General features: G+C 40.2%; 1 protein-coding gene across 3 annotated transcripts in view; it reads left to right on the forward strand.

Moving 5' to 3' along the window:
* Nucleotides 1-19,266, forward strand: part of pdlim7 (PDZ and LIM domain 7) — a 123,481-nt gene that overhangs the window by 58,785 nt on the left and 45,430 nt on the right. For 2 of the 3 annotated variants that reach the window (XM_080201568.1, XM_080201570.1), the window contains exons 3-4: nucleotides 4,665-4,698; nucleotides 11,850-12,118. In XM_080201568.1, coding sequence (XP_080057694.1) covers nucleotides 4,665-4,698; nucleotides 11,850-12,118 — 303 coding nt within the window. The remainder of the gene's footprint in view (nucleotides 1-4,664; nucleotides 4,699-11,849; nucleotides 12,119-19,266) is intronic. The other variant, XM_080201569.1, reaches the window with a different exon arrangement.

A 19,266-nucleotide genomic window follows, 5' to 3' on the forward strand; every position in this document is an offset into this window, starting at 1 on the left:
ATTTACATTCTCGTTCTCTCTAGGTTCCTACTGCAGGAGGAATACTTGAACTGCTTTTAGCCATGCTTAATACTAGCCACAAAACACCAACTTCTAAGTTTTTTATTTATTAGTGTCACAAATAGGCTTACATTAACACGGCAATGAAGTTACCTTGAAAATCCCCTGGTTGCCACACTCTGGCGCCTGTTTGGGTACACTGAGGGAGAATTTAGCATGGCCAATGCACCTAATCAGCATGTCTTTCGACTGTCGGACGAAACTGGAGCACCAGAAGGAAATCCACGCAGGCACGGGGAGAACATGCAGACTCGCACAGACAGTGACCCAAACTGGGAATCGAACCCGGGTCCCTGGCACTGTGAGGCAGCAGTGCTAGCCACCGTGCCACCCATAAAAATAAATTTGGTTGCATTGTGACTGAACAAAGCTATGCGAAGCAACTCAGCTTGTGCCAAAAAAGATATTTCCACTAAGCATGCCATAAGCCTGGACTCCACAGACACTGGGTAACTGCATTTGGCCAATACGGGGATTGAACCTATGACCTTGGTGTTAATAGCACCACGCGCTAACCAATCTGTATTTATACAGCCTTTAATGTGGTAACATATATCCCAAGGCACTTCAGGGGAACATTATAAAACAACTTTTGGCATTTGAGGTGCACAAATTATATTGGGGCAAGGTCAAACAACCAAAACCTTGGTCAAAGAGCTTCATTTTGAGGAATGCCTTAAAAGGAGGAAGAGAGGTTTAGGAAGGGAAATCCTTAGATTAGGACCTTGAAAGCTCATATGTGCCAATGATAGAGTGATTTACATTTGACAATATCAGATGGCTAGAATAGGAGGCATGTAAATATTGGAGTTCTGCAGGACTGGAGATGAGGAGGAGGGGAGTGCACGTGGTGATATGTTTGAGGCTTTGAAAATTTTAAATCTTCAATTTAAATTTTAAATAACATTACAGTGAAGTTACTGTGAAAATCCCCCCAGTCACCATACTCTGGTGCCTGTTTGTATATAACGACGGAGAATTTAGCATGGTCAATGCACCTAACCAGTGTGTCTTTTGGATTGTGGGAGGAAACTGGAGCACCCAGAAGAAACCTATGCAGACACAGGTAGAACGTACAGACTCCGCATAGTCACGCAAAGCTGGGAATCAAACCCGGGTCCCTGGTACAGCATAGGTGATTGGCCAGAAGCATAGATTGGAATAGTTAAGTCTAGTGGTAGCACAAGCATGGACAAGGGTTTCTACAACCGTTGAGCTGGGGAGCTGAGGTGGAATCAAATGCTGTTACAAAGGGAGAAGTGGGTGGTCATGGTGATTGTACAGATTTGATTTTGGAAACTCATCCCAGCCAAGTATGACTCCATGGCTGCGGACAGTCTGATTCAGCCTCAGACAGCCATGGGTAAGAGGGATGGAATAGATGACTAGGAAACAGAGTTTGTGGTGATGACTAAGAACAGTGACTTTGGTCTTCTTGATATTTAGTTGGAGGGAATATCTGCTCACCCTGTACTTGGATGTCTGTCAAGCTATGAGACAGTGAAGGGGTCATGTAAAGTAGAGCTGGGGTCTACCTGACCCTTTTACTGTTTCGAAAGTTAATAGACATAAGTGCATCAAAGGTGGGAATGAGTGTGAGTGCTGTTGAATAGACTGGTAGCTGCAGAAATGTTGTGAATGGAAAGTGAAAATATGTACTTTTCAGGAGGGTTGAGGAGTCGATATTGAAGGAAAATCTTAGTAAGTTCTAATGAATGTTCAGCTGCTGATTAATTTCATGCACTTTACATTTTATTTTGAAGCATATTAGTATTGGAATTACCTGTCTATCATAACAGATGACTTCTTGTTTATTTGGTAGGCTGTTAAAATAGCAGCTTAAAGTATGTCACACTCGATTGTTATGCAAACATTCCTGTCTCCAGTTTTATGAGAAAGCAATACTGGATTCCATTGAATCTCTGTTTGGACTTTCCACTGATCTTAATGTTCTTTAGTTATAACTTTTAACTGATCTAATTAATTGATACTGATACATGCTAGTTGAAGAAAAAGCCATTTTCCATGTTACTGGTATAATTTTGGTGCTTGGAGGCATGATTAATGGATGACACTCGAGCTAACACTAACTGTAATCTGAATGTGATACTAAGGTTGACAAGGAAGGCAAGCCTCAAACCACAAGCTTTTAGATTTAGGGAAAGTGACTTCAGAGAATGATGCAGAAATTGACCACAGAAAATAGAGGAATCTCTGATTGTTTAAACTATAGTGGGAGGTGTCTAAAGAAATGTTAGATACAATGCATGTCATGTACATACCTTAAAAGGGCCAGAGTTCTCCTTGTGTAATTAAACAACCTCTATCAATCATAGAGGTGGGAAATAGTACAAGACTAAAAGAAAGGGCTTACACAAATGCAAAGAGTAATCTAGGCCACTTCAATTGGGATAACACTGAAAAACAGCAAAGTAATACAAACAAAGCAGTATTGGTTGCTGGTTAAACATTACAGTGTTGGCCAGAGCACTTTTGCTCATCTTATAGTTCTACTGAATCTTTTATGCCCATCCACAGGAATCTTGGCTTATTCATAAAACAGCATCTTTATAAGTTACTAACCTTACTAACCTTATTGAGTTTTTTGAGAAAGTGACCAAAGAGGTGGATGGGGGTAAGGCAGTGGACGTGGTGTATATGGATTTTAGTAAGGCGTTTGATAAGGTTCACCATGGTAGGCTTCTGCAGAAAATGCAGATGTATGGGATTGGGGGAGATCTAGGGAATTGGATCAGGAATTGGCTAGCGGATAGGAGACAGAGGGTGGTGGTTGATGGTAAATATTCATCATGGAGTTCGGTTACAAGTGGTGTGCCTCAGGGATCTGTTTTGGGGCCACTGCTGTTTGTAATTTTTATTAATGATCTGGATGAGGGTATAGTTGGGTGGATTAGTAAATTTGCTGATGACACCAAAGTCGGAGGTGTGGTAGATAGTGAGGAAGGGTGTCGTAGTTTGCAGGAAGACTTAGACAGGTTGCAGAGCTGGGCCGAGAGGTGGCGGATGGAGTTTAATACGGAGAAGTGTGAGGTAATTCACTTTGATAGGAATAACAGATGTGTCGAGTATAGGGCTAACGGGAGGACTTTGAATAGTGTGGATGAGCAGAGGGATCTAGGTGTATGTGTACATAGATCCCTGAAAGTTGGGAATCAAGTAGATAAGGTTGTTAAGAAGGCATACGGTGTCTTGGCGTTTATTGGTAGGGGGATTGAATTTAGGAGTCGCAGCGTCATGTTGCAACTGTACACGACTCTGGTGCGGCCGCACTTGGAGTACTGTGTGCAGTTCTGGTCCCTACATTACAGGAAGGATGTGGAGGCTTTGGAGAGGGTGCAGAGGAGGTTTACCAGGATGTTGCCTGGTATGGAGGGGAGGTCCTATGAGGAGAGGCTGAGGGATTTGGGGTTGTTTTTGCTGGAAAGAAGGCGGCTAAGAGGGGATCTTATTGAAACATATAAGATGATTAGAGGTTTAGATAGGGTGGATAGTAATAGCCTTTTTCCTCTGATGGAGAAATCTAGCATGAGGGGGCATGGCTTTAAATTAAGGGGGGGTAGTTATAGGACGGATGTCAGGGGTAGGTTCGTTACCCAGAGGGTGGTGAGGGATTGGAATGCCCTGCCTGCTGCAGTTGTAAATGCGCCTAGTTTGGGGGCGTTTAAGAGATCCGTGGATAGGTTTATGGACGAAAAGGGATTGGTTTAGGTTAGTGGGTCATTGTTTTGTAACTGGTCGGCGCAACATCGTGGGCCGAAGGGCCTGTTCTGCGCTGTAATGTTCTATGTTCTATGTTCTTCAGTACTGATTCTTCAGCCTCGATTCTGTGATTGTAGAGTGGGGATTGAGCTCACAACCTTCTAAAATTTATTTATTAGTGTCACAAGTAGGCTTGCATTAACACTACAATGAAGTTGCTGTGAAAATTTCCAGGTAAGAGTGCTACCAGTGAGCCAAACCTCCCCGCAAAAGTTCTACTTAACATTGCAAATTTAACATTTCTGCAATCTTGGAGTGCTGGAGTAGATTGGCTCATTTAGAAAGTTCACTGCTAATTTTGTCTTCCTCCTTCTATGACACATATTTAAAAGTATTGAGATGTGGTTTGTGTGAAATGCGAGTGTTGAAAAGTCTGTCTACAAGTGATTTGCAACAGACCATTGTTTAGAACCAACATCACAGTTTCCATGATTGTTCAGCTGTGTTGTGATACTGATTTCCTTCAGGCTATCAAGAAAATGAACATGGGTTTAAATTCATTATGGCATTTTAGATTTATTTAATTAGCTAACCAACATTCTGTGGTATATCAGTCAGATATCCTGTATTTTATTCACATTATTCATCCAAGAATCTAAAAGTTATGAGTTCAAGGCCTATCTGAGGGAAAATAGTCCTCATTCCTTGGTTTTGATGAAATATTGAAGTACAGTTCACTTCTGCCAACCCTGATGTGAGAAAAGTTTTTAATGATGCATATGACAGGACATTGCACTGTGTTATTACATCCTCTAGTGTGTAATTTTCTAATGAACTTTAGTGCAGCATGTGTTTCAACACTTCTTTTTGGCTTCTTTCCCCAGAGTTGTTCGTTCCTCAGGAGGTGGTGATGAGAAGGTACAGTGGATAGCTACTTTTTTATGGAGTGTTAACATTGTGCAGATTTATGCTTAAAAATAACAACATAAGGTAGACTGTGCCAAGTATTTTTTTTGACTCCATAACTTCAATGTAACTGTCATTTGGTAGCATTTTCCACAAAGAAACTTCTGTTTCAGTCACATGCAAATAACATTCTGTCTCCATTGAAGATGGATTATAACAGGTATGGTGAGACTATATTACCTCAATTATTGACTTGATTCATTTCTAACTTTTCTCTTGGAAGTCTTGGATGTACACCGCAGCAGCAATTAGTCAATACCAAAGGGTGCAGAGTTCAGCCTTGTTTAATCGTGCATGCTTGTGTGCCTATTAAGATCAAGTAAATCACATTGCTTTGTGTTGTAATTATTGACTTAATGATGAGATTGCCACTTTGTGAAGTGCATTGAAACTATGGAAACCACCTAATAATCTGTGATTGCTAATATATGGTTAACTAGCATTCGTAACACTCTTACGCTTTGCTCACCGTTTAGTTTTGCTTTGGATGGTTAAGTTTCTGTCCCATTTTATTCAGACTTTAAATCTGAAACTGGAATAAGTACAAATCCCTCCTGCTGGAGCAAACTGCCCCAATTTTACCTGATTATTTCTGCACCACTCTACTTGCTTGCAGCTATTTTTTTTCATCCTGTTCACTGTTTTAAAAAAAGCCAGTACTCCTGCCTTTTGAGAGCGCCGTTGTTCTACATTCTCCCACCACCGTTATATTAAATATAAGCCAAAATCCTGCTGCGCAGTTGGACAACCCTTTAAATTTAAAAAGTTCAGATTACGCCCAAAATATTCAATTTGGCGAAGATCCACTGTGAAGTTTAAACTTCAGTGCAGATTTTGTGTCCTAGCTCTGTAAAGGAATTGTACAATTTTTGGGGGGAGGTGGAGCAAGAGGGTGTAGTGAGGGGGCATGGTGAGGAGTTAAAGGAGGAAACACAATTAAAGTTTTGCTACTTCTGAGTCCCATTCACTTGGTTGAAAACTTATTTCAGTTGTTTACATATCAAAATAAGGAATGGTTTCTCTGACAGCTCAAGCTATCAAAGTGTTAGTTTACATTTCTGGGTTTACACAGGCTGAAATTATTTGGCATCAATTATTTGGGGACAATTAAAAAAGCACATATTGTGAAGATGCAGGAATAAATCCTTCCACTTCACTGCCACACACCCCTCCCCATGGAAGAGTTAAAATTGAAAGGGGCTTTACTCCATCTCACCCCGAATTACTGACTGCAATATTAAATTGTAGGTGCCAAGGGTACTAAATCTATTTAATATAAAGCTGTCTGGCCTCTTCAGATATTCAGATTGGACAATGGTGATGTTATCAGTGCCTGAGCTGCAACGCTAACAGAGGCCTGAGTAAGGACACGGGATATAGTAATGGCTTCCCCACTGGGAACAGCAGGAGGACCCAACTTTTTTTTTAACTTTCCATCTGGAGCTTGGGTAGCAAGAGTGCTCTTCCAGGCATAACAAGGAGACCTTGGCCTCCCCCACCCCCTTCAGGTAGGAATCATTCCTGTATGTCCCTGGAGCAGCCTACTCCCACCTAATATTAACAGTTAAGTGAGCACTTTCCACTCCCTTTCTTGCACTTTTTTGATCTGAAGTTGGCAAACGGCATATTAATGAGGCCTGACGGACCAAGCCTGCCTGCTGCCACTCCATAAGCACTCTTTGCCATGATCCTAACTAGGAGTTAAAATTAAGGTCAATGTTTTTTTTCATTTCTGAAGAGCTTGCATAATAACACATTCTGCATGTATTTACAATCGAATCATTTGTGGTGTTGAAATTTTGTACTTGAGGAAATAGCTCTTCCAACTTGGACTGGCTGAGGGGCGATATTACTGAGCAATTGTTTGGCCCTTTGATAACCTCATTGCTGCCATATGCTCTTCTTGCAGTTGTATATGTTATTAGGCACAGGAGCAGAGGCATGTTAAAAATGTGTATAGTTTATAGTGGTGCCTCAGGATAACAGCACATCTGGCCTGTCAAACAAATCTCACCGAATAATTGCGTATGTGTTGTTACAAAATGTGAGGGCCTGGAGCTGCTATGTGTCAGGATACACCACTATTGCCAAAAAGCCACCTGAAATGCTTGAAGCCATGTCCTGGACATGGCAACAAACCATATTCCATATTCATGCAAGTAGAAGAAACTCTTAGACCTGGATTTTCTCTTCCAAGGTAGGTGCACAGCGTCAGGGAATATCCTGCCTTGCTGCACCAACATCAAGAAAAGATATCCCAAATAATGAAATCTTGATCCCTGGGGGAGTGGCTGGGGATGTGTCGGCTGGATTCAGGCCTGCCACAAATGGAAACAGTTTAGAGGTAGCCATAGGGCTGCTGAATGACAGGGTGGCAAAGTTAAAAAGCCTGTTGTTGTGCTCCGGAACTTTGACCCATTTGTGTGCTTGAGTAATAGACTGTCTAGTCCTCACCATTCACATACCACTCACGTGCCTCTCACACCATGTTCTCTCCACCAACCAAATGGCTCCTCTTATCCTCCAAGGCAACCTATGCCCCCATTTAACCTATGACGCCTCATAGGACCAACGCATGCTTCCTTATCCACCAGCATTTTCCCTTGCACTCTTCATGCAAACTCAACCAGTATTCACTATGGGCAGACCTCGGAGCAATGTTCAGGTGAAATAAAATAAAGTTCTAAGCATCAATTACACAATTCACTATACATGTATAAAGGAAGACTCTCATTGATAAACTATTCAATACATTTAAATCCCCTTACATATTTAATAGGGACCCAGTAGTTTAAGTTAATAGATTCTCACCTGCCTCCTCACCCTTTCCCTGAGGTGAAGGCTGTGGCAAACCATCACTGGCAATAACTGCCAAGCAAAGCAACTTATGGTGAAGCATCAGCAGACAAAGGGCCAAGGAGCTGTCTTTGGGCAGAGGACTTCCTCATAAAACATATAGTTATATTCATAGCCTTGTATCAAAGTCAGCTAATTCCTTGATAATCTTATGGAGCTGTTAATCAAACTGTGAAGTTGCAGCTCCTCCACTAATAATAGGTTTTGGAAGGGGCCAAGTAGTAATAATACTATATTGTCAAAAGTTATTGAAACTACAAGCACTGTTTCTCTTTCAACCCCCAGACACAAGGCTGTCTATCCCACCTGCCTTCCCCCCCCCCTCCCTGCCATTGTTTAAAGTACAGTGGATTTAAGTAGCTCAACATTTTTTACAGCTGATAGCATTCAAGTCTACTCTTAATTTTTAAGCCCCATGTTGTGGGGAACCAGCTTCGATCCGGTGAAAATAAGGTTTGTTTGAAATCCGCAATAATTTCACCTAGTCCTTTTGGATTTGGGTTTCCCCATGTGTGAAACATGTCCCTATGTCCTGCCACTCTTTCCCCAGCTGACAAAAGTAGAAATTAGGGACGGATTTCCATGATGCACGGCCAAGGTTGTGTTGCAAGGCAGTCATTTAGACATCAGCAGACGGATGTTCTGCAATGCTTAGAGCTAAAGTGTTTCACCCAGTTGACTGGATAGCTAGTTCGTGATGCAGAGCAATGCCAGCAGCATGGATTCAATTCTGGTACCAAATAAGCTTATTCATGGAGGCCCACCTTCTCAACCTTGCTTCTTGCCTGAAATGTGGTAATCCTCAAGTTAAATCCCCACCAGTCAGCCTAGTCATCTGGGTCCAGGGCAGCTTACCTTTTTACCTTAACTCTGTTGGTCAGTGACAGGAGTGGAATCTTAGCAAATTGAATGGAAACTAATACAATTAGGTCAAAGATGTATTTGTCGATAGCACTGAATCATAGAAGCCGTGCAGTACAGAAGGAAGCCATTCGACCCATCGAGCCTTCACCGACAACAATCGCATCTAGGCCCTATCCCCATAACCCCACATATTTGCCCTGCTAGTCCCCCTGACACTAAAGGGCAATTTAGCATGGCCAATCAACCTAACCCACACATCTTTGGAGTGTGGGAGGAAACCAAAGCACCTGGAGGAAACCCACACAGATGTGGAGAGAACATGCAAACCCCACGCAGACAATGATCTGACGCCAGAATTAAATCTGGGTCCTGGATGATGCGAGGCAGCAGTGCTAACCACTGTGCCACTCTTGAGACAGAAATAAAATAAGGAAAGGCCATATAATTGACACCTGACTAATAGCTTTACCAGTTGGAAAAGTACGTTTTCAGCCATTCATTTCTTGCTGCTGTTTCCTCCTTGGAGTGTCTCTTGTTGACTTTTCATTTGCATGACAAATTGTGGGGCATGCATTATGTTGGCTATACTGTACTGTATTTTGATCGGTTTGAGCATCTAAAGCAATGTTGTTCAATTCCTATGGTACGTTTTGTGCTGAATCTGATCCCAATATCTCTGTACCTTGTGTGTCTGCATGGTTCACTAGATAGGTGTTATAGGCTAGTGTCTTGACTTCTTTGGAAACAATCTCCTTGATAGTTTAGACAATGGGAACATACCAGATTTGAATAAATGCATGATAGGTGCCTTTCCCTCTGTCCAGAGTATTTCTCATTAGAACACCAGATGTTAAAACTGGTCTTTGGCAGTACTTCAAAATGGTCAGTAGAAAAAGATCAGCATCATATGCTTTCTAGTTTTATTTTCCATGGTGAGGAAGGTGAAGTGGGATGTTAGACGTGTTGCTCGTTAATGGGGTAGATGTGCTGTCTGTAAATGGGGTGGGACGTAAGACTGTTGCCAATAAGTTACTCACCATTTTGCATTACCACTGAAAATTAATTACCAAAAAACATAGGAACAGAATTAGGTCACTCGGCCCATTGAGTCTGCTCTGTTGTTCAATCATTGCTGATATTTTTCTCATTCCCATTCACCTGCCTTTTGCCTATAACCCTTCATCCCTTAATTAATCAAGAACCTATCTATCTCTGTTTTAAAGACACTCATTGACCTGGCCTCCACAGCCTTCTATGGCAAAGATTTCCACAGATTCACCACTGTCTGGCTGAAGAAATTCCTCCTCATCACTGCTGATTGTTTTATTTTGTATGTCAGACAGAAAGTATCTCAACTTCTTGGCAGAAACTCTCAAATTAACTTTTCTTTTTAAAAGAAGACTTTGTGGAAAACTACTCAGGCGGCTAAGTAATTTTAATCATGCTGTACTCAAATCTTTTGATGAGATCCTCATTCATGTCCTTTTTAAATCTGAGACTTGACCATTCAGTGCTCCCCTGGGCAGCTTCTCATCTTCCATTCTGCATAAACTTCCAAAACTCTGCTGCCCATCTCTTAACTTTCACCAAGTTCTGTTCACCCCTCACCTCCACGTTCACTGATCTCCATTGGTTCCTGATCAAACAACACTTCTCTTGTTTTCATTCTCCTTGTTTTCAAATCCCTCCAGGAACCCATGGCTCCCTATCTCTGAAACTGCTTACCTCCAGCCTGGCAACAAGCTGAGATCCCTGCGTTTTAGAATTAGCACCAGGGTAGTTTAGGTGTTTTCACATCGAGGGGAATTATTTTACCCGTGTCAATTACCGGCGCCCCTCCCCCATACATCCCCAGAGGCTCAGTTATGCAGAATTGTTAATATCAAGATAGCATTGGAGCGCATTATCTAGCTGTGAACCTAATCCAGTCAGTTTATTTGCCAGAAACATTAATGGAGGTTTATTGCAGTGCTGGTAATGACACTCTGTGATATTTCCAGGATGGCATTGCCAATTTTATTAAAATGTTAATTAGCATTTCTTTAGCATGCTAAAATAAGTTGAAATTTTATATTCATACTATCATTAATATCCAACAGTGTGTATATATAAATTTCTATAGATATTCCTCAATTTTTTCACTTCTCTAAATTCTGTTCCTGGCTGCTGTTCACCAAAAGCTTGCTGCCATTTAGCTGGTGGGGCTTACACTCCCACCAATGGCGCACCCCACCGCAGGTTTCGCAGCAGCAAAGGTGTGTTCAGTAGGCAACTCCATTGATAAGGGTGACCCCGTAAGACTTCTGCTGCCAGAGAGTAGCATGTTGCTCCCTTCTCCCATGAAATACACTGTAGAGGGAGAGGAAAATCCTGCCCACTCTCTCATGATTTTGAATTTTTCCATTAGGTACTTCAGGCTACATGAATTGGTTCATTAGAGAATGGGGAATGATGGCACCGTGGTTAGCACTGCTTCCTCACAGTATTAGGGGCTTGGATTCAATTTTGGCTTTGTGTGACTGTGTGGAGTTTGCACATTCTGCACGGGTTTCTTCTAGGTGGTCCAGAGATGTGCAGGTTAGGTGGATTGGCCAGAGTGAATGCGCGGGGTAACTGAGATAGGACAAGCCTGGTTATGATGTGTTTTCGGAGAGTCGGTGCAGACTCAGTGGCCGAATGGTTTCCTGCTGCGCTATAGGCAATCATTCTGAGGTCAACAAAACCTGCTGTTCAAACTGGCTAGAAGATATAGTGGATGTATATTGCAATGGTGGCAAGGTCTTGTCAGCTATGCAAAAAGTTTTCAACTATGTAGGACAGCAGGCAAATTTTGGTCACTTTGTGCTTTCACTATTAGCAAATTGGTCTGTTGCTGCTTGTCCTATTCACACGAAGGAATTAGGAATTGGAATCTTTTGTCCTTCTTTGCATCTGGGATGTCAATTAAACATTCATCTTCATGTAGTTTCCACTTCCTGCCCCCTCTGTTTGGTGTAATGGACTGGCCAATTCAATTGTCAAGGATTCAAGTGGAAAACACTTAACCTAATGTTTTCATTATTGTGCAATTGTTTTAACAGTTGCCTGAACAATCTCAAAATGTATTGCCGCAAAACAAGTTTGTGGTGTAGTAACAATTCTCCAGGGATAATTGAGAATATTACTAAAGACCAAGTTCAAATTATGAAAATATATTATAAAGTAATTATTTACCTTCAATATTTGTGCCGTTTAGATTTCTAAATTGGCTATTCGGTGTTTTTTACTGTTGTGTAATTACATTCTTAATTATATCTCTCAATGCTTGAGTTTTGCCATTGGATGATTGTATAACTGCATGTTGCTTGTGGTGTTTTTGAGTTTTTGTGTGTTTTTTTGCTCAGGATATTATGTTTGCTGCACCTTCCATTCCGAAGTACTCGTTTGACTCCAGCATGCCATTGAATAAGACAGCAAGACCTTTTGGTGTTACAACCACGGGAAGTTCTAATTCAGGGACACCAATAAAGTCAGTGAGCTACAAACCTGTATCCCTATATACTCCACCTTCTGCTTTGCCTAGCACCACACCTGCATCTCAGACACAACTACGGTATGGTACAGCCACAGAAAGGCACAGCTCAACTGCATCCACACCACGGCATCCAAATGGGTATGTCATAACATGCTTTCGAATGTCACAACAAAATATAGTCCTCAATAAACTGCAGTTTCCAAATTGCTGCACCAGGAGAGGAAGATCCATTACTAAGTTATGATTTGCTGAATGTTTTTAAGTGTCAGTTTCAAGGAAATTATATAGGATCTGCTGGTGCATTTCAAAGTTAGGTGGACAGATTTCTTTCGGCCAAGTTATGTGTTTTGTTTCTTCTGGATAAGATTTTGAGCATGATGAACTGGAATATAAACCACAATGATTTAGCAATGGATTTCCTCTCTCAAATCCATATGGCTGTTATGAAAGTGTCTAGGAAAGTTTTATCTGTTGCACTCAAATACAAATTTCATTAAAATGTCTTCTGCATGATGCATGACCGTTCAAAATTTTTAAGAAGTTGTAACTGTATGAACAAAATGTTTCACTGTTCACTACCTTCAGAATATAGCATTTACAATTTGCTTTTGCTTTATTGCACACTCATTCACCAAAATATCTTTGGAGTAGTACCAACTGTGCTGGTAACATTTGCATTTTAAAACGATATGGAAATCTCCCATCTAATTAAGCGATTTGCCTTGGGTAATTGTGTGTCGTACTTTAAAATATTTCAGCACAAAGTGAATGTTCCTTGCTTTTTTTATAAATTATGTTTTGTACTTGATACGTCCAAGTTGTTCTGGGCTTCTGACATGCCCTAGTTTCATTTAGATTGTCACTCGTTGATTAAGTGCGTGCAACAGTCTGGCATGAGGTTACCGTGTTGGAGCTATGGATTGGCTGTAGTAGCATATGTTCATGTTGTGACACTTCCTTTTTAAGAAATTATAAATGAGCTTACTGGTCAGGGTCATATTCTACAAGTGTGCAGTAATGTGTACCAAACACAGGCCCATACTTGGAAAGGCATATATTTATCTTGGCCTATATTGGGCCTCTTGAATGTGTACCTATTGCTCCAGTTAGCAAACCTTGATGGCAGTATTTGTCAAAATGCATGAATATTTATATAACGTCATTGATGCAGAATCACTGAAACCCTCTGGCCGAAAATTTTGATCAATTTAAAAAGTAAGCATTTAGCTCACAAAATCGCACTGAGACACATTTTCAGAACTAAAACAGATGATTTAATGGCATGCTGGGATTTAATGCCAGTGAGTTTTTGTTAACCCTGCGAGTACTTGAAAAGTGTCCTTTGCAATTTTACCACAACCGCTGCAAGCTTTTTACTTTAAATGGTGAAATTTTGAGAATCTGGTAAGATGATGTAACTTGGAAATACGCTTTCAGCCACGGTGCAAAAGTCAGTAAGAAAGAAAATTGGGCAAGTGTCAAAGACGCTGCTGATTCACTATTGTCCAGTCTGTACCTTTGCCAAAAAAAAATTTTGTCCAATAATTTATTCCTCTTCACTTATCTGCTAATAATTCTGTGGTCTATCCCGTCTTTTGTGTGTTTCTCACACATATCCAATACAAATAAGGCTAAGTCTTAGTACTGGCAATGCTTTTGTCAATTTTAAATATTCACTAATTCGAGGACGGCTATCCAAGTTCAATTTCAACTTGTACACATTGTCGATAAATGAATTATTGCAACAATAGGAATATGCTAAGGGGGAGGGGATGTTGCGTATGATTTTATTGGCGGACCAAGTAACAGTTAGGTTCTGCAGGGCAAACTCCGATAAATAATGTATTTGACGTCTTACAATTTGAAATTTGTTTTCAGTTTCCTTTCTTTTGTTCTCTTGTTTGCCATATAGCCCTCGAGCAGAACATAGTGCAAATTGTTAGCATGAGATACTTGTGATTTTCCTATTCTATTTGCATTGCGATGCAAAACAACAGGGAAGAAAATAAATACTTGTTTTTTTTCCTCATGAATTTGATACATGATCTGTGTGAAGAAAAGAATTGCAGGATGTACCTACATCTGACTTTTAATGTATGTAGTCAACAGACCTGTCTAATTAGTCAAATGTTATCACAAGTCTGCTGTGCCTCAGGATGTTTATAATGGCAGAGTATTTTGAATTTTGTACCATCTGTTGATCGTATGGGTAGGGAAGACACTAAATGTTCTGATTACTTTTTCTGCATCATCCAGAAGAGCGGATGTATGTACTTTTGTTTTTTTTTAACAACTTTTGCGTACAAATGTCTGAAATATTAATATCCAAAGGAAAACTTGAAGAGCAGTGTAACCTTTCAGAAAACCTGAAAGTTATTAAGAGTATGACTCTTGACTTCTCTTCCTCCTTCAGTTCTTCTTCCATCTATATGCTTTGATCTTTGCTACGATATTTTATTTGCACTGCCATTTTCTTTTATTAATTTTTCTTTAAGAGCTTTACCTGTTGGCTATAACTTCTATTTAATTCATCTTTTATCTTTCTTTCTCTTTAGGTGGATACTCTAATCAAGTTAGTATATTTCTTTCTTTGCATTGATATGGATGGCATGTTGTAATTTCTTTTTCAGAAGGAGAGATCACAGATTTAATTAGATCCTCATTATTTATACTGTATCTGGAAAAGAACATCAAATACGTGTAGGCATTGCATCCTTAACTAATCCAACTCCATTAACCAATTTACTCCAAAATATAAAGTACTGAAGTAATATGCTAGGATAGTAACTTGTAGGTTTTCTTTGAGGCAGAGTACATATTTATTGCTTCAAGGTGAAGCTTTTATTGTACTTAAGAAAGACACTTTCTTCCATTTAACCCTTTGAGTACTGTACTAAGAGTATTTGTACTTTGATCACATTCAATCGTTAATATGTTCCCTTGGTAACAATCTAAGTTTCCGTACAAATTGAAATGCTGCATATCATGTAAGAAGCTGTTAATTCATTTAATTGTCAACTTTCTAGATATACTGATATAGGTTAACTGTAATTGTCTTTGCATAGCATGCTCTCTGCTTGATACTCAACTTTATTCAAAGGAGAGAAGATAGTTTTAAATGTCTCATGAGCACCTGAAGCAACTTTTAAAGAGTGTGTGGTGATATTTGGATGGCAGTAGGGTCTGGAGGCAGCAAAGGGTTGAAATGTCTGACCAAAAAACAATAAAAGGTCATCCCCTATAGAGGCAGGGAACTGGATAGAATAATCTCCCTCTTTGGCTGGCAAAGAGGAAGTACTGCTCCTTGAATTGACTGCAAAAAGGATTACTTATTTGGTACTCCCAGGGTGTCTTCAGTGGATTCAATATTGTGACCACACTTGTATAAACAGGAAAACAATATAGATGAAGGTGACATGGCTTATTGAAGTTGTTATGGTTAAGAAAACCCAAGACTTTGTCTGTTAACTGTTTCCAAATTTTCTGCTGGCCTATGTCAAACCCTATCACACCCATGTGGTTGTTTTATTGCTCATCATCAATGGGTATGGAAAAGGCTTCCATACGTATTTTATTGAGCACAACCTCTAGCTCTCCTTCATTTTCCTCAGTTTCACAACTGTCTTTGTCACTCATTTGTCTGATAAGTTGCATCTGAGCCAAGTTTCCTCCAGTTAGTGAATGGACGATTGAAACCATCATTTTTGACGCCCAATAGGCAACACATTCTTGCTTACTGATTGGTTCAGCCCACAGAGTGGGGGTGGCGGGGATATTGCTGGCATTTTGTTCAATCTAGACCTTTACTTCAAACCCTAGATACGCTTCTACACAGTCACTGTATTTACACCATTTTGAAACATTACCCCCCCCCCATCAACCCTATTGGTCTCCTTCTGAAATTAAAAGTTTGTCTTCATCAGCTTTAAACTATTTGTTCAATAATCTTGTTAGCTTCCTAACCCCCTCCTTCTACCAATCCCAATTCATCCAAACCACTACTTGCCCAGCTTTCCCTCCACACGTTGGCTTTTTTGTTTCTCAGCACAATTGAAAACATTACCTTTGTCTGCTAAGCTCTCTTTTGCCTTGCCCAACTCAGTACTAACTTTACAGCCTTCTGCTTAGCATTTCCTCCCATGCTATCTGGTCTTTTGATCTTCTTGCCTTCTGTGTATTTTCTGTCCTCCTCCACTTCAGCATTGTTGGCCGAGCCTTTAGCTGCCTGGCCCCTACTCTCTGGGGTCCCTTTTCCTAATCATGACGTTAATGCATTTTTTAAAACCTATTTCTCTAACCATGTTCAACTAGGTCTCTTCATCACTCATGGCCTTCTCTGCTCGATTTGGAGATGCCGGCATTGAACTAGGGTAAACAAAGTAAGAAGTCTCTCAACACCAGGTTAAAGTCCAACCAGTTTATTTGATAGTAAACCCACAAGTTTTCAGCTGTGTGTGCCTTTTATATGCTCTGTTTGAGACCAGAACTCTCCACTCACCTGACAAAGGGGCAAACCCTGAAAGCTTGTGGGTTTACTATCAAATAAACTGGTTGGACTTTAACCCGGTGTTGTGAGACTTCTTCCTTCTCTGCTTGCACAGCAAATACAAGGACAAATATCTAAACTAAAGAAGGGTTCAAACTGGTAGCCTCAGTTTCCCTTTTATGGCAGACATTCTGGAGAACCTTGCATTTGAGAGGGTGAAGCTTCACAAGAATTTATTTCTGGTTTTTCCACCTTGCTTTCTTCCACATAATTATTCAGGAAACCATACAAACATCTGTGCTGGTATCTTAGCTTGATCTGAATGCATATCTAGGAGCCTATATTATTTCTTTCCTTATCATCAAAAGGCAAAAAAAAGCAGTTTGATATTACTGTCCTTAAACAAGGATGAGGCACATCTCTCATATTCTACGATGTAAACCAATAGTTATAAACAGTAACAGAATAATACACGTCCAAGGTTGTAAGCGCTGAGCCAAAGCTGGCAGCAATCACAAGTGCACAAGTGAGGAGCAGGTAACTGATGCCTCAAATGGCTGCTGTTAATGATGCCTTTAGCTTGGAGATTACAGCGTAATGAATGTTGGGAGAGAAAAGGATGGATTCAGTTTTGTCACAGGTGGCTTTGTTCTCATCAGAAATTAATTGAAAATAACTCCAAGGCTGAGATTCTGCATTAGGAAAATGAATTGCTGCTGCCGGCAGGAAACACAGTAAAAAGTCTGACAACACCAGGTTTTAGTCCAACCTATTTATTTGATAATATACTCGCAAGCTTTCGGGTTAGCCCCTTCGTCAGGAAACCCAGAGTGTTTCATGTTGGCACTGATAGTGCTCACTAGGTGTTATTCAATCACCTTTAGTAGTCAAAAATATTCAAAGCGAGAAACACACCAGCCAGCTGAAAGCTTTGGACTTTCCTAAAGTAATCAAAGGTGAGAGGAAAAGTCATTGGAGCAGCTGAGCTGAGAATGTGAGGGGACCATAGTACAGAGAAGATTCAGTGGTGTAAAGTTGAATGAATACAGAATGGTTAACTGCTGTTTTAAGTTAAAGTTTATTTATTAGTGTCACAAGTAAGCTTGCATTAACCCTGCAATGAAATTACTGTGAAAATCCCCTAGTCGTCACACTCCGGCGCCTGTTCGGCTACATTGAGGGAGAATTTTATATAGCTAATGGACCTAACTAGCATGTCTTTCGGGCTGTGGGAGAAAACATGAAGAAACCTGTGCAGACACGGGGAGGACATACAGACTCCACACAGACAGTGACCCAGGCTGGGAATTGAACCTGGCTTCCTGGCCTTGAGGCAGTAGTGATAGCCAGTGTGTCACTGTGCCATCCTTTGTGCTACCATGCTGCCCTTTTGTAGAGTAATCAAAGAAAAATGAGGAAAAGTATTATGGTCATGATCATGGACTCTTAAAATATATTCAGTCATAGGGTGCGAGCAATGCTGGCCAGCAGATGTTGTCCCTGAGAAGGTGATGGTGAACCACCTACTTGAACTACTGTAGTGTGATGTTAGTCAAAATGCTTGGGGAGTGAGGGGAAGTTTTTGACTCCGTAACTGACAAGTTATATACAAAATTTACAATATACATGAACATTTGATAATCCCAAAGCAAGGGCAAAGCGGAAGGATAACATATTTTTCAGAAGTAAACTCAATACTGGTATTCATGTTAAACTGACCTTATAAATTTAAATCAGAAGCCTTCTGTTAGACTGGCATTACTTTTAAATTTGCCAGAAATGTGTTGAAGGCTGCAAAGCTTTTCAACTGTGCCATGACAGATCTATTATAATGTAAAGGCTTTCATGACACTAGATGTTCAAACTGTGTATGATGATACAATAACATTCATTATTCCACGGTTTCCACTGCCACAGGACATATCAAATTATTTATCTGTACTGCTTTATGATGGAGCATTGAAGGTCAGAAAGCAGTAACAGTCCTTTCCCTTTACGCTACAAGTTTACTTCCTACAGAAATTGCCCCGTACGCTGAGGACAAATTTCCAGGGACCATTATTGGGGGTGAGGGGGGCTGACTTTGTTAGCTGCAGAGATGAGTTCGTAAATTAGAATTAATATCACTTTTTTTTTGAAAAAGCAACAATGAACAAAGTTTACGCATCATTCTGATATCTGTCACCTCTCTGTTTCCAAATGCACTTAGAAAATCTTGAGACTTCAGTAGTGCATCTTTGCCTATCAAGTCATTTGTTTTACATGTTAAAATACTTCAAGTTCTGTGTTTTAAAACAATGGTTACAAGTAATATGTTTTGTTGAGACTCCTTAATATCATATATGCATAAGTCAAAAATTTAATTTCCCAACTCTATTTGAAAATTGACATTTAAAATGTGCATATTGCATGCCATGTTAGTACAGTTGCTGACAAAGTAGTGAAGAGTTTTGTTCTGTTTTCAGCACAAAAAACAGTTAGCTGTTCTCAATAATAATAGAAATCTATGGACCTTCTTAAATTAGTTCCTATATTTCACTTTCTGTTCATCTCCTTTTCCCATTCCTTGTTTGCTGAGGCTTTACGTGTTTCATTCTAACTTTGATTTTTGTACTGGAATATACTCACAGTGAAAATGAGGATAAATTTGAGAGTCGTCCCAAGTTTCATGTTCTTCGAGATGAAGAAATGCTTCAAGATCTTGGTGACTATAGGTAAGTGGAGCAAATGTGAAACCTGTCCTGAGTGTAACTGGCTTTAAACCTTCTGCCTTTGTTGTCAATGCGAATGGTGAGGATTT

Source organism: Carcharhinus amblyrhynchos, chromosome 13 (genome assembly GCF_965287045.1).
Source record: "Carcharhinus amblyrhynchos chromosome 13, sCarAmb.v2.hapA, whole genome shotgun sequence".
Lineage (NCBI taxonomy): Eukaryota > Metazoa > Chordata > Chondrichthyes > Carcharhiniformes > Carcharhinidae > Carcharhinus > Carcharhinus amblyrhynchos.